This window comes from Pseudonaja textilis, chromosome 5 (genome assembly GCF_049901715.1).
Source record: "Pseudonaja textilis isolate UNSWEBS1 chromosome 5, rPseTex1.2, whole genome shotgun sequence".
Classification (NCBI taxonomy): Eukaryota; Metazoa; Chordata; class Lepidosauria; order Squamata; family Elapidae; genus Pseudonaja; species Pseudonaja textilis.
Window position 1 is genome coordinate 52,566,032 of NC_141994.1, and position 26,382 is coordinate 52,592,413.

Genomic DNA, 26,382 nt, shown 5'->3' on the forward strand with positions numbered 1-26,382 from the left:
GAAAATATCCATATATCAAGAAGTAACAAAAGCAATGCAGTGTAGCAATCTATTGTTTTATTGGTGAAGAATGCCTTTGTATATCAAGCACAGACAGAAATTATGCTTGAAGGTGATGTTCTGCAACATGCTAGCTTCTCTTCCGCCGCCACCACCCCCGCCACCCTTAATTTTGTTTTTAAAAAATTAGGTAGTATGCTTAGTGGGCATCAAGGTATAACTTGCACCTGCACCATGCCGAGGACCTAGATAATAGATAACTCCATCATTGTGTGCCAGGTGGTAAAAAAACTCAACAATAAAATATTTCATTTTTTCTTGACATTTATTCAAAAGAGAAAGATGAAGCTCTTCATCTTTTCTAAGATGCTTTAGTTCAAAATGCTTTAGGAATCACATGCCCTCCCAGGCTTCAAGAAGTAAAGGGTAGACTAAGTTTTTTCTGAGCAAAATATGTTTGGAAATATGCATGGCTAATTATTATTAACCAATTGGTAAGTCTGCTGCTCATGCATATAAGAAGCAATTTAAGAATTTAAAAGTCCTAAGAGAAAAATATTCCAAGTGACATAGATAAATCCATGTGCTACGTATACATTACCCTGAATGCATCTACATAGTCTATCTTAAGAAAAAGGAAAAAAACATGAATATAAAATGGAAAAATATTAAACTGCTCAGGCTATAAAAGCTTAGGGAAAAGTGTCATCTATAGAAAATGACAACAGATGAAATAATTTTTTTAAAACTTCCCACTATAAAAATAAATTGGGATGCATAAAAATTAACAAATAATTTCAAGAAAAAATAAATACTGCCCATTACCCAAGATGATACGCAAATGACTAGTGGGTTTCAAGTAAATATTTTTCTCTCCCAGCAAATTCAAAGAAACAAAACCACATTAATTCACAATTTAATGGAAAAATAGAAACTGGATGTAGTTAAATGACAGTACAAGCCACACTCGAGATAAGATTATGACTGCTCGAAGTATGAAATTAATGACAGGGAGTTCTTGGCCACTGCCAAATAGGATTTTAGATGCAATGGTGTTTGGTCCACTTCTTCCAAGAAAGTTATGCTCCCAAAAAATGCAGCAGGCACGCTTAGTTTCCTCTTTGTGAGATTAGAATGTAGTTTATCAATCATTTTCTTCACAACTCAGTTTTATCCCATTAATTACTGCTCTGTCTCTGGACTTTTGGACCAATACTTTGAATTCCTTCTTCTGGATTTGGCCGCTTCCCAGAACACACTCCAACACTAAGTGATGTTCTTCCTAGATTGAAGACAATTGAAGACAAACATGTACTTTAATGTCATCTTTGACTTTCACTCAACTCAAATCATAAATTGTGCAAAAATCATACCTTGTTGCACTAAGTGTGTTTTTTTACTGTCCCCATGAACATAATGTAAAATTCCACTGTTCCCTTGAGGGTAACCTATTAAAAAAAGTGTTTTAATTTCTGAACAAAAGTATTTAGAAATCAACATTAAACTTTTCTCTTATAGTTTTAATAAGTATTAATAAATAATATTTAAGTATTACTAATTTTTCTGTCAGAGAGTTTGAAATATTGTACTGAATTTATTAGAAGTCATATTTTCTGTCACAAACAAATACCACCCTCAAATTATGTCTGAATATGAAATCTAACCTTATCCCTAATCGTAAGTACAAAATAAAGCAAAAATTATCTGGGAGAGGACCTATAAGATATTCACTATAATTTCTTATTTTTGTTTCCTTGCTTAATAATGTCCCATTCTGTATCTTTATTTAATATTGTTAGAAAGCAAAGGCTCCCACTTTGTATTCTTAAGCTTAGTTTTTATTTGATTTATAACATATCCTCTACAGAAAATAAGTAAATCATAGATATAAAAATCACAGTGTACTAAGCATTACTTAAAGCAAGTATCTCTTTGAATGATTCAGTTACCTAGTAAACATTACTCTTGGCTACCATAAAATAATGAAGAGCAATTAATTAATTAAACTGCTTAACCAGTTCTAACACAACTCCTTCATTTGGGGTCCATTTAGAGGTCTTCATAGTAAAGAGTTGTTGCCAAGCCTACCTCACTTCTTTGGAGATCAGCTGGACTTTACTGTTTTAGGTATATTAATTGCTTTAGTAATTCCTATTTTTACTCACTATCCTTAAGCATGCCTATGCATAAACTACACCGCTGAAATCCATATATCTTGATTTGACAAGGGGATTTGAGTATCGCACTTTATTATTTAAGGGTGAAGGAACAGTGAATTCAGTTTTGAGTTATCCCACCTTGCTGGTGAATTCCACTTGTTCCTTTATGAGTCTCTCCAAGGGTGCATGATTGAACATTCCCTGTATGTCCTTCACTGGTTCCCATTTGAGTACCTGAAAGAAAGCAAAATATATTGTTTTCGGGATTTAGAATTACACAAAAGGATATATTTAACATCATGCACAACTTATATTGTATATGTAAATAAATCTAAATGAAAATTTCACATGTGGAAAAAGTAAGTACGCCCCAATGTTTATCACTATACTTGATACCTATAATTAAAAACAGGTGTACCAGATCAGATGCAAATGTTTACCATATTGTTAGAGAGGATCTGGGAGGTACCTGTGTTATCACATATTTAGTTGGCTGGTGGCATCACTATGCCTGGATTGAAAGAGCTCCGAGGCCTGCATAAAGATGATTTAAGATGCCTATGAGTCTGGGAAGGGATTTAAAAAGATTACCAATCATTTGGACATCAATCCACTGTCCAGAATATTATCTACAAGTGAAGATTTCAAACAACTGCCAACCTGCCCAGCCCATCTCAGCAAGTTCAGCCTAAGAGCAGAATGGAACTTGTTGCAAAAAAAATCCCTAAGAACTCCAGAATTTCATCACATGATATAAGGATAGTTCTCATGATTATGTACCATTAGAAAGGAATTGTACCAGGAGGAAATGTTTGATGTCAAGGAAGAACTTCAGGGCAAGAACCTAAGTTTGTTCATTAACATCCAGATAAACACTAGGACTAATGGAACAATGTGCTCAGGACAGAAGAGGCAGCATTATTAGGACACAGCATCAGAAAACATGCACTGTCAATGCAACAATTAGACCCTTGTCCCTCATGGCTAGTGAAAGCCTCCAAGATGATGACCATTAGGCGAGTTCATGCAATGATAAATTCCTCATTTCAAGAGAAGCCATTCCTAGGACCTTTTAAGGAGGCTCTGGTTTGTCTTCTACTTTATAAACCATCACTCGACTTTGGCTTATTATTATAATGTTGGTAGTCAATCAAATAGATTTTTATTTATGCTTCTTAGTTTTTCTAACCATGGGAGTAACTTACCACTTGTACCAATACAACCAGGGAGATTTTCACTTGAAGAATATCTCATTAGGCCACCGTTTCCGTTTCCATTTCCGTTTCCATTTCCATTAGAAGGCACTGAAGCAAGGAGGCCTAATCAAAATAAAATGCAGTGGCCTCAAACACGGAGTTGATTTTCTCAATAAGAATTAGAGCATTATTTTTAAAGAATCAATCCCATGCAAATACAGACTATATTTTAAATTAAATATCAATAATGCTGGAACTGTTACTCAGGAAGATGAAGACAACAATCCCACAAATAGTAATTAAAATGTTAGTAATAAACTGATCCTTAATATGAAAATATAGAAAATTCACCTTAAATAATAGTTAATTGTATTTCTAAAACAAAAGGCCAATGTTTTTTTTCTTTTTTGCAATGTTCTGACCCTGAAAGAACCAGAGTCTATGTGATATTAATATTAATATAATAGCCGTTAATTAATGTTAAAAGCTGCAACTTTTAAAAAGGTGAAATTAGAGAAAAGTGCAAAAGAAATAATTTTTCATTCTTCAGTCAGCCAATTATAAATATTGAACCAGGATTTCAGCAATTAAGTATGACTTTCAGGCCAAAAATCATGAAAGAAAAGTAAAATCAAAGCTTTCCATCATACCCAATCCTCTGTATCGGGATAATTGTTGGTAGATTTGTTTCATCCTTTCAATATTCAATCGACTCGCCTCAGCATGATTTACCATTGGCTTGGGGTAATTTATTCCTATTATACATTTTGCAGCTTTCTGCACTCCCTCAGGGGCATTCCAAGGATCATATATATACTTTGCAGGAAAACCTCTGAGTATAGGTAGATACCGTCTTAATTAAAAAAAGAAAAGGAAAGAAAAGAAATTTTCTATCATTTTTATGGTTCATCATAATAATTCAGTATAATGTTTCATTTTAAACTAATAATGGTTCTTTACCTGATATAGTCCCCGTTAGGATCAGTTCTCCTGCCAAAACCCACAGGACAGTAACAGTGGAAAAATTGCTGGAAAAATGAACTACAAGAGAGCCACATCCAACTGCCTGCATTCACACTCCAGTCTGCATCAAGAAGCAATTCTTCAAATACCTACAAAAAAAACCCCAAACCAAAGAATTAATGTAACCCTATAATTACACTCCCCACCTTGTTTCAAGTAACAATTTGTCGGCATGCTGGCTTTTAAAATGCCCATGTCTAAGCACATAAGGAGAATGTTGAGGAGAAATACATACTCTATACAGTAAACTTTTGAAATGTGCAAAGTCAGCAGACAACTCATTTATCCGCAGAAAAGGCTCAAGGTACAGTAGCTTACATATTTATAAAAACAGATAATGCAAATACATTGCTGGAAACAGAATATTTAAAACTAGTAGCATAAGCAATTAGTCACAGTATTACAGGACAATCTAATCCCAGAGATCGCCGTGTTTGTATTCTATCGAACACTTATCATACATGTTTAATGTGTTAAAGAAGAGTGAGTGTGGGACAGATTAGAGAAAACAAGGAAATATTTTCAATGCACATTATAATGCATAAGTGTTGACTCACCACTAGGTGTTGCTACTGAGCTAAACTACTTTATATTATATAACATTTACTGCTCCTGACAGAAGTTATGTGCATTTAATCCTATTGGTTCTGCATTAACTACACTTGCAGTAAACTCTAAAACTATATTTTCTTACGACTCCGGCCAAGAGTGTTCAATGTGGCTTCAAAATTGCAGGTAAAGGGTGGTAACTTTTTTTTTTATTAAAGAAGCAAATATGTCAAGACTTTAATAATAAAAAGATTTTCATACACCCTGCAGAAGAATCAACCGCAAACTGGCTATGCAGTACAACTTTTCTTAACGTTATTTAGAAACAAACTGAAATATCAAAATCTTAAGGACAATACCAAAATTTGTTAATGAGAAGAAAATTCTACCTTCATTCCTTCCTCCCAGCTAATCCACAGATCACCTCGAGTTAAGAAGCATGCCACAGCATGTCTGGCAAGATGATGAATCCAGCCTTCCTGACGCAGCTGGGTCATAATAGCATCAATCCAAGGGAATCCTGTCTGACCCTCTGCCCATTTGGCCAAAGCCTCCGGATTTTTGTCCCAAGGAATCTGCACACATATGGGATTGCCTTCCATTTTATCAAATCGTGGATTATTAGTTGCTGCTGTGTAGAAGAATTCACGCCACAACAATTGTCCATACAGGGAAAGAGGAGGAGAGCTGTTCTTCTTCACCTGGAAATCATAACATATGATTAAAAACTCACTTTTTAAATACATGTCTTAAATACACACAGATAAATCCAGGTGGTCAATTCATACCTTTTTGTACAAATCTGTTAATTTGAAGTAAAATAGACGGCAAGATAAACAGCCAAAACGTAGATAAGGACTAAGTCCTGTTGGACTTGCAAGAAGGGAATTCGCATTCATTCGAGGTCGTTCAAAGTTTGCAACCCAAGCCTTAAAAAGAAAAGGGGGCGGGAGAGGGGGGTATTGATATTTATTATTTGTTGAGACATGTTTCTTAAAAGCATTTTAAAAACCAAGCTTGCAATGGCTATGATCAGTTTCTCAAAATCTCAGAATTACTTATGCATATTATTTTACACATCGTACTATTTATCATGTATTGAAGATGTTTAGTAAATTTATATTGCAGCACTTCACTTCTCCAGTATTTGAATACAAGCCTAGAAAACTACTTTACTGAAATAAATTTTTTATAGTGATGCTCATTCTATAAATGGTGTGAAGTATAGCTTGTGTCCCAGGGGGTCTATATCCCAAATTTTCTGTTTGATACTCTATGTTGATTTAAAAGCCCAAGGGATACAAAGGATGGATAAGTGGGATTGCAAGGATCTATACAGCATAAAAACGTTAATTGTATAGTTGATACGTAAAATTATAGCTAATCAAATATTAAAGCATGCAAAATTATTTCTCAATAAAAATTATAGCATTCAATACTTGACAACAAGCACACAGAAGATAGCACTCTAGTTTGCTTTATTAGCATTCTGGCTCAATTTTTTTCATGCCCCAATAGAGTAATCAACTACATTTATTTCTTGCTTAATGATCGTTTGTTCAATGACTAAAATTTTGGCACTGAACAAAGGGAGTTATGACCTGTACCCAGAGTTGTAAACCCTGAAGTACGCCCCTGGTCATAAATGTAGGCAATTGGCAGTGTGCCTGCTCTTATAACCTCTACCTGCCTACAACCCTCAGCATCTGGGCCATCCTGCACAGCAGTGCTGGCCTGAGCCTGAAGCTTTTAGGAATCTTAGCCAGCAGCCATCACCATTACTACCACTCAGAAATGCTGCCTCACACTGATTTCTAAGATGTGCATGCCTTAGGAAACAGCACACTTGCTCCCGTTGCCCAGCATTCCCAAGAATCTGTCATGTCACTTGCCTCCAGGCAGTTTTTTTTCCTGATGTTGAGAGGCCCACACAGATTATGTAATGCAGCTCTTGGTCACGCCAGGTCTTCTTTCCTGAAGCCGCCTTGGAGCCACTTCTATTGTTGGGGTGGTGCTAGGGCTAAAGTCAAGGCCTGGAGCAGTGGCAGCCAGCTGGCAGCTCTACTTGAGACCTAGGCCTGGCAGTTCTGCTGATGAGTGCCCCACTGCAAGGCTGGGCTGAGGTAGCTGTGACTTTGAATTGTATTGCAGGACACACACACAGCTCACACCCTCCACCACCTGAGGAACCCCTGTGCTCCATTTAATGACTGCAACTATGAATGCCAGGATTGTAATTGTTGAGCAAAGTGGTCATGTGAGCATCTCACTTAACAACCAGAACAACTTATGACTGATATTCCGGTCTTAACTGTGCTCATCAGTCAAGGATTACACTTACACTTGGCAAACAACGAAGGTGAACAACATACCTTTCTTTCCAAATGTCTTTCCAGTCTCGTGAGTGCTTCTGTTTCTCCTCCTGGCCAAACGGCGGAAGGCAATCCATCTGTATCAAAACCTATAGTACAGAAACCAAAATAAAATATATTAGTCAAATATTATTAGTCAAGCTACAAACTGAATAAGTTATAAAACTTTAGTACATTAAACAATTATTACACATATTGAACTGTCCCAATGCTAAATTTGCAAGTTAAGATTACTTTGAATAAATAATTATTGAATACTGAATTATTATTCAAATAATTTATTGCTCCTCAGTGCAGTGACAAATATTCTGAAATCTCTCTCTCAACTACTATAAACCCTTGGTAAGTTATCGACACCCAATCTAGGAGCAAGTCTTCAAAATTTAACAACCAGGAACTTATTCTTTTTTTCCTCACGATACAGGAGCTATTTTCAATAAACTACACGGTTATTTGGAAACTCTACTGAATTATGTTACATATATATTCTAGAATAATGTCTGTGCAGAAGCATGCATTAATAGGCAGTATCAGTTTCTTATAGAGTCTTAAGCAACATTTTAAATGACAAGATCAGGTAATCCTCAACTTACAACCATTCATTTAGTGACCATTCAAAATTACAATGGTACTGTCAAGTGACTTATGACCATTTTTCAAACTTATGACTGTTTTAGCATCCCTGTGGTGACGAGATCAATAAACTTGCCAACTGGCACGTATTCATGATGGTTGCAATGTTCCAGGGTAATGTGATCACCTCTTGCAACTTTCTGACAAGCAAAGTCAATTAGTAAGCCAAATTCACTTAACTGTGTTACTAACTTAACAACCGCAGTGATTCACCCAACTGTGGCAAGAAAGGTCATAAAATGGGACAAAACTCACTTAAGAACTGTCTTGCTAAGCAACAGAAATGTGGGACTCAATTGTGGTCATAAATTGAGAAGTACTGTTATTATCATTCAGATCCTGCTATTAGACCTTACTATCTTCTATATGCAAACTAAGCAGAGTCTCCTACTTATAACCACATATTAGAAGATACGTTTTTTAAAAATAATGCTCAAGCAATGGGGATGATATATCTTGGATTACCTAGTTCTTCAAGTGATGGAACTCCATATTTTTCATCATGATCATCAGAAACTGGGGTGGTACATTTTGACATGACTTCTTCAGTGATAGTTTCTACAGGCATCTCCAATGGTTCCATTCTACTTATTAGAGTTTGGAATCTCTTATAAGTAAGAGGTGGCTGGCCTCCATTTAATTCTATAATTCTACATAACAAAGAATTCAATGCTGGTTTATACTTTTAGAAACAGTATGTATGTTTATTGTGCAACTTTATAGTACATTTCTTACCTATATTACGTTATGACATTTACTTCATATAATGAATAATTAGTAATTTCTCATTAGAAATATAGAAAAAACTAAGGGGTAGAACTAATACAGCAAATCCAATCATTTTAATACAAATAATTAATAAAATGGTCAATAACAATTTGATTACTCTGTAAATGAATGAACAGATCACTGGAAGGGTTACTTAACAATTGGTTACAAAGAAATTACTAGAAGAAAGAAAGTATCTGACCAGCATTCAAATACTAAAAAAGCAGTTGAGCATAATTTTCTATATTCTTTGTGCATAAGTATTGTGGTGAATATTGTGGTGAATCCATGCCCTGTGAATTACATGTAGCTCATGTCCTTCTCATGGCATCACAAAATGAAGAGATCCTGTCTATTTCTATTCCATATTTTTGAGTCCCCCTCTCCCAAATAAAGGTCCCTTTCTAGAATCTAGAATCCCTTTTTTGGGCTCTTGGAAGTGATTTCAGGACTGATATGGTAAACCTGACACCTTTTGGTTTGAGGGAGTGGATGGATATTTATATCCTGGGGAACACAAGAATCCATGAATTCATGGCCTTCATAAATCTTGGGTCTGGCACAGATGCTTTTAACTTCACATTCCTTTCAGAGCAGTTGAAAATTGATCTAGATGAGGATGAGATAATCTCCATATGTTCCTGTTTAGGGTGGCAAACTGCCTTTCAGGAAGTGACAAGGTCCTCCCTTTAGCTGTTGTGATCAATTTATGTAGGATTTTACTGACAGTCAACTCTCTCAGTTTTGACTCTTCATTAACAGAGTTCAATTGACAACAGGAGCATCTGACTGTATTATCTAGGGTTTTTGTCAAGCCTGTGAATTCCAAGGAAATATAGGGTGCTAGTATGATCGCCATCACTTTTTTAGACGTGAAGAGGGTGGGGGGAGAATGACTGACTGGATCTGAAAGCTTGTCAAAATTTCTCTTGAGGGTTTTTTTTCCAACGGCCTCGAAAGAAGCTATATGCAACCTTTTCTGGAGACCCTCTTTGAATCCAGTTATTCTTGACAACTATTACCTTTAAAGTACTGGTTCTGACTTATGAAGTCCCTCATGGCTCGGCATCTAGATATATCCAGGGTTACATTATCCAGTCAAAATTGTCCTGAACAGCAAGACTGCACTGAAAGAAGCTCCTGCTGATACCCGAATTTGGTTGGCTGTTACCAGGAAGTGTTGCTTTCCTGTTATAGTGCCAGTTCTCTGAAACAGCTTCCCTATGGCTTCAGGCTTGCCTCCTTCCCTGATAAGCCAAGAAGCAATTAAAGACAGCTCTTCCATAGGGATTTTTCCTATCGTACAATCGCAGCATCAATGAGAAAATATTATTTTTCCCTTTTACACTTAAGAAATTGGTAACTTACTTGTCTAGGTCATATAAGGTATGCGATATCCGTACAATGACTTCCAATCCTGCTTCAGTGGCCAATTTTTTAATTGCTGCATCTCTCTCCTTTCCAAATGGTTCAGAGTCATATTCAAAAGAAAGTTTTGAAATATTCCATTCCTATAATTTCAAGTAATAACGTGATTTTAAAAACTGCAATTGTCCCAAGTCAAGGAATAAGAAGGAATAATAAATGCTAATATATCCTGGATGCATAAAAACAAATGGCTGTATTCAACAGCAAATACAGAAAAAATATTCTCAGTGTACAAGCCAAGAATTTTGCTACAAAGGGTTTTAAGCAAGCTGGAACAAAGACCTTAGTTCTCATTTTTCAAATATAACAAAACTGGTCCCATAAAATGAATATTACATTAAACTATACAGTGATTTATAAATCCTTAGAGAGGTTTAGCCCCACTTTCTTAGCACTGAGCAGACTTTACCATTTATAATTCAGTATCAATATAAGATCTCTGAGATTCCAAACTATATTTTTATTATTCCCCTCTTAAAATGTCTATATTCATAAAACTGGATTATATGCAATTAAGTCTTTCCTTCCCTCTTTTACAGGTGTACTCCTACAGTAGGCTATTTTTGTCTTAATTTGAATAGATTTTACCAAGAGATAACAAGGTGAAAAAATGAAATAGAACAGAAAGCTTCATGAATACACATTATTGCAACAAGGTACTGTAAGTTTAGATGTTTGCTTCATCTTTATAGAAGGTCACATTAGTGCAATTTACAGATGGTAAATATTTATATCTAATATATCTAACCGCATTATAATATAAACAGATAAAAAATTTAAAAGTAAGCAATCTGACTAGGTTTTTATTTTTAATTCCCAATGTTGTGGTGCAAATTTTAGCCAAATTATGTCCATTAAGTATGCCCAATAAATATTACTTTTATGTATAATCATAGTATTCAAGTAAGTTGAAATACTTTTGTACTTGCTTCAAATCATCTTCAAATAATCCAAATTTACCTTGAAAAGCCTAGGAAATACGTCTGCAGGTTGTCCTCTAATCACAAATAACCGAGAGTTTAGCTTTCGTAAGTTGGCATCCAAGTCCTCAAGACACTGAAGGAGAAATCTGTAAGGATGACATGACGGAATTATGTTTTTTTAAAGTAGCTTCAAACACAAGATTTGTGCAAAAAGAGTTATAACCAATCATAATAAATTATCTTGGTTCTACAGATTACAGTGGTGTAGAGTGTGTGTATGTAGCTTCAATAATATATCCTTAAAGAAATCCTTAAAGACACTGTAATAAGATGATGTCGTAATGCTGCTATTATACAAATGGAGGACTACAGCTGAAAGAGTGTGCAAACTTTGATAATGATATACAGTATTCCAAGTATTTCAGGTCAATGTACATTAAAACACACTATAGAAACTCTTACAATTCTGTTATCCTCTAAAAAATAAAAATGTTAATTGGAAATTTCTTACTGTATACTGATACTATACCATGTATCTGTTAATTAGGCTCTCATCTATGCAAAGAAAGAATCTTTTGTTTCTCTTCTATCTCTCTTCATCCCATCCCTAAAACAATGCGCTCCCTATTCATAGTATGTTGCTGTTTGCAATGATTCAACTCTTGTTTTTCAAACACTCTTCAGTTGCACTCATAGTAGTTCTACTATTTTAAAGCGTCTGCCTAGGAAACTGCTATTGTACAAAAATACTGGTTCTAAAGGATTACACATAGCAAACACTGGCTATTATGTAAAAAAATTCTGAAAGAAAAAGACAATAGCAGTCTCTTAAAATGTTAAATATGCCTTGTGGCCTGTGCTGCTGATCTTCTTGAACCACCACACCTTCCCCACTTCAGTAACAGGTTGTTTACTAGAGCTGTAGAAATCTGAAATCCCTGCAAGGAATTCTAATCTGATTGTGGAAGTATCCATGGTCAACCTCTAAGTGGGTTGTGTGATAGCAAAAAGTTCTGTTGATTTATCTCCCAGACTAAGTAGCTGGAAGACAACTTTGTCCAGCACCAAGAATACCACCTTAATTTCTCATGAACCAATATTGCAGTTGGCATTTGAAAATGAACAAAGGCTGCCACTGCCATTGCTGAAGACTTGAGACTGAGAATATATTCTGATTGTTGGACATCCATGAACTGCAATGGATTTAAGATAGGAATGGAAGTATGCCTATGGAAAGTACTGCCAAACAAACCCAAGAAGCTGATTATCTACAGTATAATAGGAATTGATAGCCATACATTTGGTAAATTCTGCAGTTGTCATTAGCCTAAATAGCTCCAAAGTTAATGTAAGGATTAAAAAGAAAAGCTTTACTTTTTGGAAAACAGGGTGGATCAGAATGTGGATCCTGGAAAATTAAAGGGCTAGATGGGCCTGAAAACACACTGCTCAAAAAAATAAAGGGAACACTTAAACAACACAATGTAACTCCAAGTCAATCACACTTCTGTGAAATCAAACTGTCCACTTAGGTAGCAACACTGATTGATAATCAATTTCACATGCTGTTGTGCAAATGGAATAGACAACAGGTGGAAAGCGTAGTTAGCAAGACATCCCCAATAAAGGAGTGGTTCTGCAGGTGGTGACTACAGACCACTTCTCAGTTCCTAAGCTTTCTGGCTGATGGTTTGGTCACTTTTGAATGCTGGCAGTGCTGTCACTCTAGTGGTAGCATGAGACGGAGTCTACAACCCACACAAGTGGCTCAGGTAGTGCAGCTCATCCAGGATGGCACATCAATGCGAGCTGTGGCAAGAAAGTTTGCTGTGTCTGTCAGCATAGTGTCCAGAGCATGGAGGCGCTACCAGGAGACAGGCCAGTACATCAGGAGACGTGGAGGAGGCCGTAGGAGGGCAACAACCCAGCATCAGGACCGCTACCTCCGCCTTTGTGCAAGGAGGGACACGAGGAGCACTGCCAGAGCCCTGCAAAATGACCTCCAGTGAGTCACAAATGTGCATGTGGCTGCTCAAATGGTCAGAAACAGACTCCATGAGGGTGGTATGAGGGCCCGACGTCCATCGGTGGGGGTTGTGCTTACAGCCCAACACCGTGCAGGACGTTTGGCATTTGTCAGAGAACACCAAAATTGGCAAATTTGCCACTGGCGCCCTGTGCTCTTCACAGATGAAAGCAGGTTCACACTGAGTACATGTGACAGACATGACAGGGTCTGGAGACGCCATGGAGAACATTCTGCTGCCTGCAACATCCTCCAGAATGACCGTTTTGGCAGTGGGTCAGTAATGGTGTGGGGTGGCATTTCTTTAGGGGGCCACACAGCCCTCCATGTGCTCACCAGAGGTAGCCTGACTGCCATTAGGTACCGAGATGAGATCCTCAGAGCCCTTGTGAGACCATATGCTGGTGCGGTTGGCCCTGGGTTCCTCCTAATGCAAGACAATGCTAGACCTCATGTGGCTGGAGTGTGTCAGCAGATCCTGCAAGATGAAGGCATTGATGCTATGGACTGACCCATCCGCTCCCCAGACCTGAATCCAACTGAGCACATCTGGGACATCATATCTCACTCCATCCACCAATGCCACGTTGCACCACAGACTGTCCAGGAGTTGGGGGATGCTTTAGTCCAGGTGTGTGAGGAGATCCTTCAGGAGACCATCCGCCACCTCATCAGGAACATGCCCAGGAATTGTAGGGAGGTCATACAGGCATGTGGAGGCCACACACACTACTGAGCCTCATTTTTACTTGTTTTAAGGACATTACATCAAACTTGGATCGGCCTGTAGTGTTTTTTTCCACTTTAATTTTGAGTGTAACTCTAAATCCAGACCTCCATGGGTTGCTAAATTTGATTTCCATTGATAATTTTTATGTGATTTTGTTGTCAGCACATCCAACTATGTAATGAACAAAGTATTTAACAAGAGTATTTCATTCATTCTGATCTAGGATGTCTTATTTTTGTGTTCCCTTTATTTGTTTGAGCAGTGTATATTACCTTTGAGGTTTATAAAACAATATATGAGGTCTTTAAAATTAATTATTAAGATATCCGTTCTTCCCCCCCCCCCCCCCCCAAAAAAGTGCTGTTGATTGGAAAATGAACAGATAAGAAAGAAATTAAAGGAGAGAACAAAAGATTATTCTTAAAGTTGAAAAAAAACAACACTATTTGACTATAGAAGATATTAAGGCTATTTGGGAACAATATACTCAGAAGTTAAATACAGGAAGCTACTTACAAGACAGATACTATGGCAAAGGATGCAGAGGAACAACAGATTTTGTTGCATAAAACAGAGACTAAAACTGATTTGAAAGTAAACTTGGAGTTTTAAAAAATTCTGGATTACAAAAGTGAAATGGAAAAAGATGCTGCTGTTCTGAAAATGGATTTTAAACTATGGTAATGGATGCCAAAAATGATGAATTTATAAATGAAATCAGTTGAAGTCTTAATAATGAAAGAGGACATACAAATCAGAATAATAAATCAGAAGAGTGCCATGGAAAGCATTATCTTGGATTTACAAAAGGAATGCATGAAATCAAGGAAACTCTGAGAAGAGACAAAATTATACTACTCAAGCTGTTTCTGAAAGAAGGAAATAAAATAAGAAACCAACATGTGGGACATTACTTGATGATGATGGGATTAAAGATCAAGCTTTTAAAAACTAAAAAGGTTTTCTGTAGTTTCTAGTAGCTGTTAATAGGCTTTTCTTTTTACTAAAACTGAATGAGGAGCCTTTAAAGATCTGTTCTAAGTAGAGAATTTTTTTTTGCCTTTTTTAGACTGAGTGATAATTTTGGATTATAAAATTGGAAGTTTTTCATTAAGTTTTAAATATGTTAATGTTAATATTTTTAGGAACTCTTACTTTGCTAATTAGAACTAAAGTATGTCTTTTTGCAATTTGATTATTGATAAATGAGAAGATTATTGTGAGATCATGAGATGATTATTGAGACATGAGGTTTTTTTAATTGAAGTAGTAGAGAAGGTATCAACTGACATTGTGTATAACATTTTCTATGTACATGTCCTCAACTTACTACCTTACAATTGAGCCCCAAATTTCTGTTGCTAAGCAAGACAGTTAAGTGAGTTTTGCCTCGTTTTATTACCTTTCTTACCACAGTTAAGTGAATCACTGCAGTTAAGTCAGTAACACAGTTAAGTGAATCTGGCTTTCCAATTGGCTTTGCTTGTCAGGTTTCAAAAGGTGATCAAAATGATCTTGGGACACTGGAAGTGTCATAAATATGAACCAGTTGCCAGTGTCTGAATTTTCATCACGTGATCATGGGGGTGCTGCGAAGGCCGTAACTCTGAAAAATGGCCATGTCACTTTTTTCAATAATTTCAGATGCTCACTAAATGAATAGTTGTAAGTTGAGGATTATCAACTCACCTTTTCTTTTTTTTTCTTTTTTTCCTATTAATTTTACTTTTCCCTTTACTTTTTATATTTTCTTTCATATGTATTAGTTTTTTTATCTTTGTATTTGTAAACTTTAATAAAATTATTCTAAAAAATAGAATCTGTGTGGCAATACCTTCACTATGATGACAGGAATCAAACAGCTCTATATAATGAAATATATAACTGACCCTAATTATCCCTCTGCCTGAATTAAGGTGTAATTCAAAAGTTCAGAGGATAATAAAATTTTTTCCAGAAAATTACTATGTGTCCAACATAACCTGGACACAAAATTTATCTTAACAGCACAACAGATCTGGAAAAAATTGAAGGATGCTAATAAGATATTAATCAAAATAAAAGAAACTATGTATTTGAATATAAGTTTCTGCTCTAACAACTCACTTTCCTCTTGACATAATTATTTTAAGCACTATAAAAAGTTTAATTTCCCAAATATTAAATTTATCTTTATTATTTCAAAATATTAATAGATTGTTCATTTGAAAATATAATGATGGCCAAAATAGGGAAAAGCAATTTCCCTATTTACAATCTTTGTAAAGACTGGAATATCTGAAGAGCCAAGAACATCTTGTAGCTGAATAAAGTATATATGATTGGAATTTTAGCTGTACTTTAAATCTGTTGTTTCACAAACATAAAAAATATTGAATGATTATCACAATTCAATAGAATGCAATACTATTTAAGTACAGAAATATATGAACCAAGTATTATCTTGTTTATCTCCAAAAACATTTTTAGACTATTGAAAAACCTCGTAGGCTTTTTATTTTTCAAAACTACAGATAGCCATTGATTAACTTTGATAGCTTTGCAGATTATACTTTAATGACTGTATTAAAAAATTTTCACTTAAAGTTTCTTAAAGTGTCTAAAACAATTATTTTCCTCCATTCCACAAATCTCAGCACTGAAAATTTTTGAAAGAGAAGTGACAGCTATGAAGAAAATATTCTAGACTACCTTTACAACTATTGTAGCAGTAGTTCTGGCCCAACACCATGAGCCAATGCTTTAAACCAGTGGTCGCCAACTGGTGGTCTGTGAGAAAATTTTGGTGGTCCGCAGAGAAATGTCAGCCCCCAGAGCACCCCCCAAAGCAATTAATCCAGGCTGCACAGGAACACAAGTCTTCCCCACCTACATGGCCCGCGGGAACCCTCCCCGCCCACTCACTCCTTACCCGGCAAACTTGCCTGCTAAGTTGCTATTTTTCCTCCCCCGCCATCAGCTGTTCTGCTGTGCTGGGAGATTTAGATTAGCTGGAAAGCAGGAAATCGTTGGATTTCTTGGTTTCTAGCTAATCTTTAGATCTTTGGCTCTGCTTTTAAGAAGAGCTGAACCTCCCTTAGGACTCAAGGTTATATTATTCAGTGCAGACTCAGCCGATGGCAGAAACACAGATCTCTAAGTGAATCTATGATTCAGTGAGCAACTCAATCTGCCTGCCTTTGCCTGATTTTGGGTAAAAGTTGTTCTTTTTTAATAAAAAATTCAATATTTACATACATGGTATGTGGCGAGTTAATTTTGTGAGTTTACTTCCTAGCAAATTTTATGAGTTTGCTTGCAAGCAAATTTTATGTGACAGACTCAGGTAGCCAATGGCAGAAAGATAGATTTCTGATGAATCTGTGATTCTGTGAGCCTCAATCTGCTTGCCTGCTTTGCCTGATTTTGGGTAAAAGTTGCTCTTTCTTTAATAAAAAAAAAAATCAATATTTAGATAACTATTTATAATATTTACATACAAGCCATGCCCAGCCAGTCACATGACCACCAAGCCACACCCACAAATTAGGCCATACCCAAGAACTGGTTGTTAAGAAATCTGAATCCCACCCCTGCCTCTGTGTGTTTGTATGTGTGTGTATATGACAGAGAGTCAATCTCCATCAGAGGCATGGCAGAGAGAGAGAGAGAGAGAGAAGTTAGATCAGATATCTCTCTGTCTCTCTCTCCCTCCAACGTCAGCAAGCCACTGTCAGTCGAAATTCATATTAGTGGTCCCTGGGATTTAAAATTATGAGTTTGGTGGTCCCGGAGGTCCAAAAGGTTGGCAACCCCTGTTTTAAACCAAGTGTAAGAAAACTGGTCCTACGGTAAACCATTTGAAGAAAAGTAACCAGAATCTCTATGAAGACTTGCAAAACTTTTCCATTATTAACTATCAAGGGACATAGTTCAAACATTATAGTTATACAGGTTTGATAACATTTTCATATATATATATATATATGGTGATTCAAACACAACAAATGAATCACACTTCTGAGATTTTTTCTGCCATTTCAAAGTATTTTCTTTAATTATTCAAAACTGACTTTTGTAACATACTCAGGATGATGTATCCCTAACCTGGTCTTTCAGATACAGAATCCATATTAGAAAGCACTTGCATTCTAATAAAAACCTAAGCTTTTGGGATATATTGTGCTGGCTCTGAGAAAACCATAGAGAAACCTTAATTTTAGATATTGACCTGTATTGTTTTTAAAATTAGCCCTTCATTTGTTACATAGGAATGAGCATTGTTTCTTTATAAAAAAGTATTTTTAAATTACAAACAGAAAACAAGCAACTATGATTGTTAACTTAAAATCAAGATCAAAAATGGATCCTATGGGAAGCAGAACCAGTTCTAGAGGATCATTTCCCACTGAATTTGCTTGTCAGAGTCGCAAAACGTGATCACATAGCCGCAGGACACAATAATGGTCATAAGTATAAATCAAGTGCAAAGCATTTGAATTTTGATCACATGATCATGGGAATGCTGGAAAGGTTGTAAAACTGTGAAAAACAGCCATAAGTCATTTCTTTCGGTGCTGTAGTATCTCTAAATGGTTAGTAAATGAACTGTTGCAAGTCGAGGATTGTTGTATTATATAAAGGAAGGAATATATTAATTATGGTCAAAGCTAGGAACAGTAACTTATCAAAAACAAGTACTTATGTTATACTGATAATTTTTGTTCATGTATGCTTTTTACTGGTCCACGAAAAAAAATAAAATCTACCGTAATAAGAAAAAGATATATAATTTCAGTTTTCCAAGTACCTTAAACATTCTAAAGACAGCCAGTTTCATAAATCTTTGCTAGTATTACCTTTGGTGTGTCTCTCTTATTCAGTTTTGTTACATGATTTATCAGGGCTTACTTCAATATGAATCAACAGGAAAGTTTTTTTAAATAGGCCGTTGCTCTAGCAACCAGCAAGGCTGTTCGGACTACTCCCGTCACAATGACCTACTTTAGAGATCATGCTACAACAGTTTCATAACTTGAATTTCAAGTTCATCACCACAATGTTTTGAACAGATCAAGCTGCACTTCTACAAAAAAAATCAGACATTTGTTAGAAAGGAAATAAAAACTTACTAGTCTACACTATTTCATACAACTGCATCTTTAAAGCTTAACCAATTTAAATGGCAAAAAATACAGGTAAAATGAATTATTGTACTCATAAAAATGTATTATGAAGCTTTTCCATTCATTGTTCCTCCATTCTCACCAACATGTAATCAAAATCAACGTAGTTCTAATATCTACCAACAAATATAGAAGACAGATGACATCTATGAAGATACATACTGATGATGGTGGCTAAACCTGGTTAATATCGTAACATCCACCCAGGCATCCCTTGAAAAACAAAACCTTCTCAAATCTAGAAAAGGTCATTGATCCCTAAATAACTCTTCTCTAACACAATTCTGTTCTGTCAACCTAACACAGGAGGCTGGGATAATATTTGGGGCCCACAAGATTTACCATGTGCTAGTACAAACCATCAGAAATACACATAATCACCCCACTAAAATACATTGTGGAAAGAAAAATCTGGCTCTTTTCAGAGCAAAAATGGGAACGGCTAAATTTTCACCACGATTATCAATGACAAATGCAGCTATTTTTACTTCTTTTGTGGCTAAACAACAAGGAGTTTCAAAGATCACAAAAGGGATATCAATGGATTAAATGTTACAGACTTACACTTACTGCAATAAGTCAAGATGCAATAAAACAAAAATCTTTTTTTTTACTAGATGAAAATACAGAATGTAGAAAGTTTTGTCTCAAAGCAAAATTCTTAAGGCTGGTTATGAATGATTAAAGTCTGATTCTTAAAATCAACTAAGTTGTAACATAACTTTTGATTATGAAAATATGGTCAAGTAAAATATATACCATATATATAACTGACTTTCAAATAATTGAATACAAGTTTAATTTTAACCTAAATTAAAATCCTATTCTACCCAGACTTGTATGCTTCTAATCCTGCTCTTAAAAGGCCATGTTTCACCTGCATAATGTTTTAAGTCAGCAGTACAATCAAAGCAATATTACCTTTTTTCTTTGTCAAAATACTTTATACCTAGTAAATTCAACTCCTCCACAGAAAGCACTTTTTAATTATTATAAACATTTGTGAGCAGTGTAATTTATTTTGCAAGCTGTGCCAGGCAAAATAAAATTCCTCATTGCTAAATATAGGATATTTAAAAAAAAATTAAATAAAGTTTTAATTAAAAGAATATAAACAAAAAATTCCCAGAATGTACCAATAATATTTCACCAATAACTTTATTTGCGGCATAGTTTTTCTAATTTAACAGAGACCTATATTGAGGGAAACATTTAATTTAGTAACAGAACCAGCAACAATTAAGCAAACCATTCTACATATAGGTTTTCATTAACATTAAGATGTATGCATTTGTATCCCGACTTTAGAAAGTAGAGAACTGAGAGAAAAAGAGGCTAATGGCAGATGACTTTCTCAACCCTTCCTGAATGTTATATCTTCTGCCTTCAAAAACAACTTTTAGTGACAAAGTCCATCAGGAAGCGACTGTCCATAAGCTCCTTCCTGTTCATGCTCCTCAAGGTAAAATTTTCATTTTTGACATTGTGAAAACGAATACCCTAATGCACTTTCTTGGAAAGCTGACCAGAAGTATATGAAATACTTTACACTCCTTTTTCATCCTACTTATTTAATGCAAAGGCAACAATGACATGGATAAATTATGTCAGCCTTTGCCATCTTGATTCCCCCTCCAAATAGATTGGGCTTCCATCACCAAATTTGCCATATTTCACTGCTGGTTGGGAAATTATAAAATCAAAGTCCAATAAAGCAGATGGATACTAATTTGGAGATTGCTGAACTAGATTATCTAATCTCTTACTGAATATAATGAGTATATCGATTTGTTAGTTGCAAGGAATATAGCTTTTATTTCTGAATCACAGTGCTGAAATGTACATTATTTTAATAGATTATGATAAGATGTTAATTTTCTGTAATGTAGGTTTTTATTCACTACTTTATAGTCTTAGTTCTCAGAGTTTATGTTGCATACATGATTCATGTCACTTGTTATACAATTTCTGCTCATCTTAAACATTCAGATTAACTACATAAAACAATGCTACGTGAGACCTCTCTTCAATTGTACAGTTTTATCTTACAGAAACTATTTTCTTACCTTAAGTAAGAAAACATTTTATTATTTTATCAAAACTACTTTATAAACCTATTAATATAACAATGTCAAAGAAAGACTTCAACTGTTAAAAATCTTCAAAAGATTTGCTATATGGACAATGTACCAAGGGTGGTTATCACTAAGTTACGTCAACTATAATGAATGCTGCTAGTTAATTTTTTCTTTATATTTTCCTTCCTTTAGTTTTATTTTTTGCCTTCGATTTATTTTGGTATTTTTACCATGATAATAATATAGTAGATATGGGTGCATACTATAAATATTTTTTATTTCAGTAGTAGTAACTTGTTTGCTAATCAGCTTAATACAGTATAAAATTGCTTTTAAATTGAAAATCTGAGTCATGTAAGAAATTTTGAGCTCCTTATTTTTGTCTAATACATTGTTTCTCAACCTTGGCAACTTCCAGTTATGTAGACTTCAACTCAAAATTCTAATCAACGGCTATGCTGGCTGTGGAATTTTGGAACTTGAGGTCTATATATCTGGAATCTATGTGAAAGAAAGTACCTTCACTGGTTTTCTTTTAGCGTAGCTTTCCAGAACAAAAGGTCACTTATATGTACTTACTATGCACAGACAATTGCTATATGACAAGAGATATATAATTGATGACATACTTTGGGACAGAGTTCCCCAAACTTTTTGGCTTTGCGGACTGGCGGGGGACAGGAGATGGCATGTGCTTGCCCATCACTTCTGTGGCCTGGTTCCAAAAAGCAGAGGCCAGTAGTGGGCCGCAGCTGGGGTTTGGGGACCCTGCTTTAGGACACAGATATATGCAACCAAATTAAGAGCCAGAAGAAGTGTGCACCTGAATATCTTCTTGATTTTTTTTGTGCCTAAGCAGGATGCATTACTATTTCTATCAATTAACTTCTTCTAACCCTCAACACATTCAAATATTGATTTGTTCCATGCCAATAACATGACACACTAGGAAAAACTGTTCCCTAAATTTATGAAGATCTAGCTCCTTGCTGTCCTTGGCATTAGTTTTAGAGCTCATTGTGATCTTATTTTTTTTTTGTATGAGTTTGTCTTCGTTTACATTATTAAAACTTATTAAAACAGTAAGTTACCCAAGTTCTTTTAGAGTTGGGTTCCCTTGAAATCAAGTATAAATAAGATATCCATGAGTGTATTTCTCCATAAGAGTTCCTCACCTTGATTTCATTTTACCCTTCTAAAGCCATTGAGTATTGACGAAAAAGCTTTTTTATTAGACATTTAACATTTCACAGGAATAATCCTCAATTAATTGTTAGTAGTGAGGCTTTTCCTAATTGTACACCAGATGTATATGAATATGCAATAAACCTTAGGAAAAAAGAGCACAATTTCACATATGGAGATTAAAATCAGATAAAAATGTATTTATCACTTCTAGGAAAACTGAGGTCAAAACCCACCCACAGTGTTGAATGCAATTTTATGTCCCTGGAGGATTCTATCATTATTGTGAAAACTGATAACAATTTCCCACTTATATTCTCAGGGTGAATCATTCAACTTGCAGTTTCAGAGCCTCACACATCTATCCCAAGATCACTTAAAAACAATAATTCTTCTCACCATTTTAAAATGGGACACAAACTCCTAAAATATAATTAGTCTTACTTTTGAAAAATTACTATTTTGGTTGCAGAAAATAACTATTGTAGTTTTACTTATAACAAATTTCTACTTTGTACTTAATTTCATGGGCAACTTGCTTGTTTTTGTGACTAGCCAGACCCACATGGCAACCATTTCTTCAAATTCTGAAATATATGGGACTGATGACTTCTGCTTTAATACTTAAAATACTTAATGGATATTTTATTGTACCCAAGGAACTCTTTATTTTTACACCAAAATAGAACAATGGTTTATACAATATTTAATAAATCAAAGATATTTTACACAAGAGTCACAGAAACTTTAACAGAACATAGATTTCAAGAAGGAAACTTGTTGCAAATTTATTTTTCTTAATTTTTTAATAAAGAAATAGGCCGCATTCAGAAAAAAATGAGTTACATAGTAAAACTTCTGAATACTGTATTAAGTTTTCACAATATAAATACCACTGACTATGCTACAGGAAAATAATGAAGAGAAAAGAGGTCAATGATTGCTATATGTCACAGCAGGCTAACAATTATGCACAGCATGTCAGTAGGTCAGTTGTAATGAAACTCATTCATAAGTTTAATATGAATTTTGCACACATCTTACTACTTCACAAACTAATATTTCCATTAAACCTCACTTCATCATGCCCAGAATTTTTGTATACATTCTAAGCATTTCCTCTACTTCTTTCTCTAGCATACTTTTAACAGCCTATGGGAGTGTGCAGAGGGAAAAGTAAGATACAAATCTTGCTAACCTGTGAATGACTATTGAATGACCTACGAAAGCAACATTGATACATGTTCAATCTCTTTCTCTTGATCTCCCCAATGAGAGGTCCAACAAACCCAGGCAATATCATCCACAGCTTATTTTATCTTATACATCAGGAACACTATCTGCATATAAGGCTAAATCAACAATGAATCAGCTGCTGAGAATAGCCTTGTTTTTCATTTTTCTTGCCTACTGGCTACTACTGCTGTTGCCATTATAAAACAGTCCTATAACCCTGTTAGGTCAAAACAAAGATAAACAGAAAATTGTTTTCAGACTTTAAAAAATATGGTATCCTAAAAACACTGAGCCCTTAAATATTTGAAAATGATTTTATGCCTTGATCCTTGCTTTAGAATGTTAAAATATTCTACTGAAACTGTACCAATTATACCCACATCAGTTACACCTCAAAAGATGTCTTGCCTTGTTTGGCAAAATTGTCTATTGCTGACTGAGAATGGCTTACTAAAATAACACTTTCCTTAGACTGGCAAGGATTAAACTTCTACATGCAAAGTAGATGCTCTACCGCTCAACAATAGCCGCATTCTACACTTTTGCTATGGTGGAATATCTGCTTTTCATATTCCCTAAGGGAGTAAAGTTTACACTCACCATGCTAAATTAAATCCACAACACATCATATATTTCTAATTTTACAGCTTTTTAAAAAGTAAGAAACAGAACCAAATAGCTAAAAATAAGGAGTTTAGCAACATCTTTTCCAACTAACAAATGATGTTGAAAGGCATGAACTGTGGTGATAAGGAATGCGCTTCTGAAGCTTTCACTTGATCTAATTTTGATGCAGCTCACAAAAAGCTTATATTTCTATTCAATACAGTTCCTGTTAAGCACTATATTCAAACAGGTACCCCCAATGTTCTACTCTAACTCGAGAATTTTGGGCAGTTCTTTCACAAATTCTACAAACTCAATACTGGTTATGAAACATCCAATTGAAATGCAAGTGTGTGCATAGCAACAGGAGGGATTGCAAATGTCATTCTTTACTGACAGCATTGGGAAGAGACTGGAAAAGATCCAATTAGGAAAATTACAGGACACTGGAAGCAAAAGTAGGGATAGCAGTGTGACCAATATATACAACCAAGCAACAAAACGGAGTGACTTGTACAGTGCAAGGAAAATAATGTGAAAATCAAGACACACACACACAAAAATAATCTCTTATACAATTTTCATCTCATGAGCCTTGGCAGAGGTTACCCTGCTCTACTGTCTCAAGAAACGTGATTATAAACATCCATTTTGGATCTGCTAGAAAGAAGAGAGCCATTTGATTCAGGCAAAACATCTCCAACCCAACCTACCTAATGCCATGATTTGGTATTAACCTTCCAAGCCTTTTCCCCCATGCCGGAAGAAAAAAGGCAGCGCACCCTTTTGCAGTTTATGTAACCTTTTAGGCCTGCTTTAAGAAACGAGGGCTGAATTCAGAAGAAAATAAGCGCCACTTATCGAGCCCATTTCACCAAAAACAGGCGGGAGTGTCAACACTCCCCCCCACTTTCCCTTCCCTCTCGAACGTTGAGACGTCAGAAATGATGCCTAAGGAAACCCGGGGTTGTATAATCAGGCGCCAGTGCGCATGCGCATCGACTCCCAATTTTGGGGGGTTTGAGAAGCGATCAGCTCCATCCAAGGAGCCGCCGCCACCTCCGCCTCATGCCCACTCACCTCCACCGGTTGATTCCCACGTTGGAGGATCCCGCGAACCAAGGGTCCAGGATGTAGACGCAGCGCACCGTATCGGCCCCCTCGATGACTTCCCTCAGCGCTGGGTTGTCGTGGAGTCGAAGCCCCTTGCGGAACCAGTGCACCGAGTTCACCCCCATTTCCGACAGCCGGGCGGATTCGCCGGGGGGTGGGTTGGTGGGCGGTGTGGCAAGCGGTGGGGTCTGCTGGTCAGGTGGAAGAGCGTCGCCGGCTGTTCAGGAACGAGCGAAGTTGGCTTCGCGGCTCATGTCGGGATAGATCCCGCTACTTAAGAAGGCGAGGGCGGAAGATTCCGCTCGAGCGCGTCTCTCTTAAGCCCCGGTGGAGGCAGCGGCTGCGGCGGTGGAAGCAGCGGCTTTGGTGGAGATGGCCGCCAGCTGGAAACGCATCACCCCCTTTTTCCTCAGCCTCGCACGCCCACTCACAGCAGGGGAAGGAGCCCCACAGCGTTCCGTAAACGCGCCGGCAAAGAGAGAGGGAGCGGCTCGGTCGCCGGGCTTCTTCTTCCGCCTCGCTTTTTCCCTCGCCAAAGCGCAGTCTTGCCTCGCCGCACCAGCCGAACGCCCTACCTCCTCTCCTCGCCGCTCGCCCTGTGACTCTATGCAGCTCTGCTGAATGACGCGAAACCGAGCCCCACCCTCTTCCCCTCATTGGCCGACGGCTCCACGTGATCGCCGCCGCCTCACGTTTCTCAAATGTGTTTTGTCTGGTGGGCGAGAGGCGGTGGGCCCCGCCGGGTTCCGACGTCGCCACGGCGTTATGCAAGACGCCCCCCGAAAGAAAGAGGCGGGAGCGAGGGTGGGACGAAGGAGGCAAAGGGAGTGCTCGCCAAAAAAAAGCGAGGACAAAGAATTGGGGGGTGGGGGCTGAGTGGCTCTTTTGACCCACCCCTCTGTCCCCAGAGCAAACAAAACAAAACAAAACATGGGGTGAAGCGTGGAGGCTTCTATGAAACGCGTTGGTTTTAGGGCACTCAGACGAATCCGGCGAAGATCCGTGTATAGTACGCACCGGGAACCAGTGTATCTCCTTGGCGCTTCCCAAAACGTCCCCTTTCTTTTCCCCCCACTTTCCCGCGCTTCTTTCTGGATTGGGATGCCTGGACTCTGCGTGTGCCCACCTGCAAGGTTGCGAGCGCGTTAACGTGCATCTTCCTGGCTATAGTTGATCATTACATAATAACGTT

The 26,382-nt window shown here is 36.7% G+C and overlaps 1 protein-coding gene across 1 annotated transcript; it reads right to left on the reverse strand.

The window, feature by feature from the left end:
* Nucleotides 1-904: 904 nt before the first annotated feature.
* Nucleotides 905-25,796, reverse strand: CRY1 (cryptochrome circadian regulator 1). The gene is made up of 13 exons (XM_026695288.2): nt 25,158-25,796; nt 11,089-11,197; nt 10,069-10,211; nt 8,398-8,582; nt 7,300-7,388; nt 5,716-5,856; nt 5,317-5,628; nt 4,316-4,467; nt 4,006-4,208; nt 3,365-3,478; nt 2,298-2,393; nt 1,374-1,448; nt 905-1,282 (listed from the first exon to the last, which is right to left on the reverse strand). The coding sequence occupies exons 1-13, from the start codon at nt 25,313-25,315 to the stop codon at nt 1,179-1,181; spliced, it is 1,881 nt and encodes a 626-aa protein (XP_026551073.1). The 5' UTR covers nt 25,316-25,796; the 3' UTR covers nt 905-1,178.
* Nucleotides 25,797-26,382: the final 586 nt, after the last annotated feature.

What these genes read in the sequence shown, in the direction of transcription:
- CRY1 (XM_026695288.2), bottom strand. Translation starts at nt 25,315, where the DNA reads ATGGGGGTGAACTCGGTGCACTGGTTCCGCAAGGGGCTTCGACTCCAC. An exon ending in GCTGGGAGGAAGGAATGAAG is followed by an intron (nt 4,468 to 5,316) that starts GTAGAATTTTCT and finishes TTTTTTTTGTAG; the next exon opens with GTATTTGAAGAATTGCTTCT. An exon ending in AAGTGGAATTCACCAGCAAG is followed by an intron (nt 1,449 to 2,297) that starts GTGGGATAACTC and finishes TTTTTTTAATAG; the next exon opens with GTTACCCTCAAGGGAACAGT.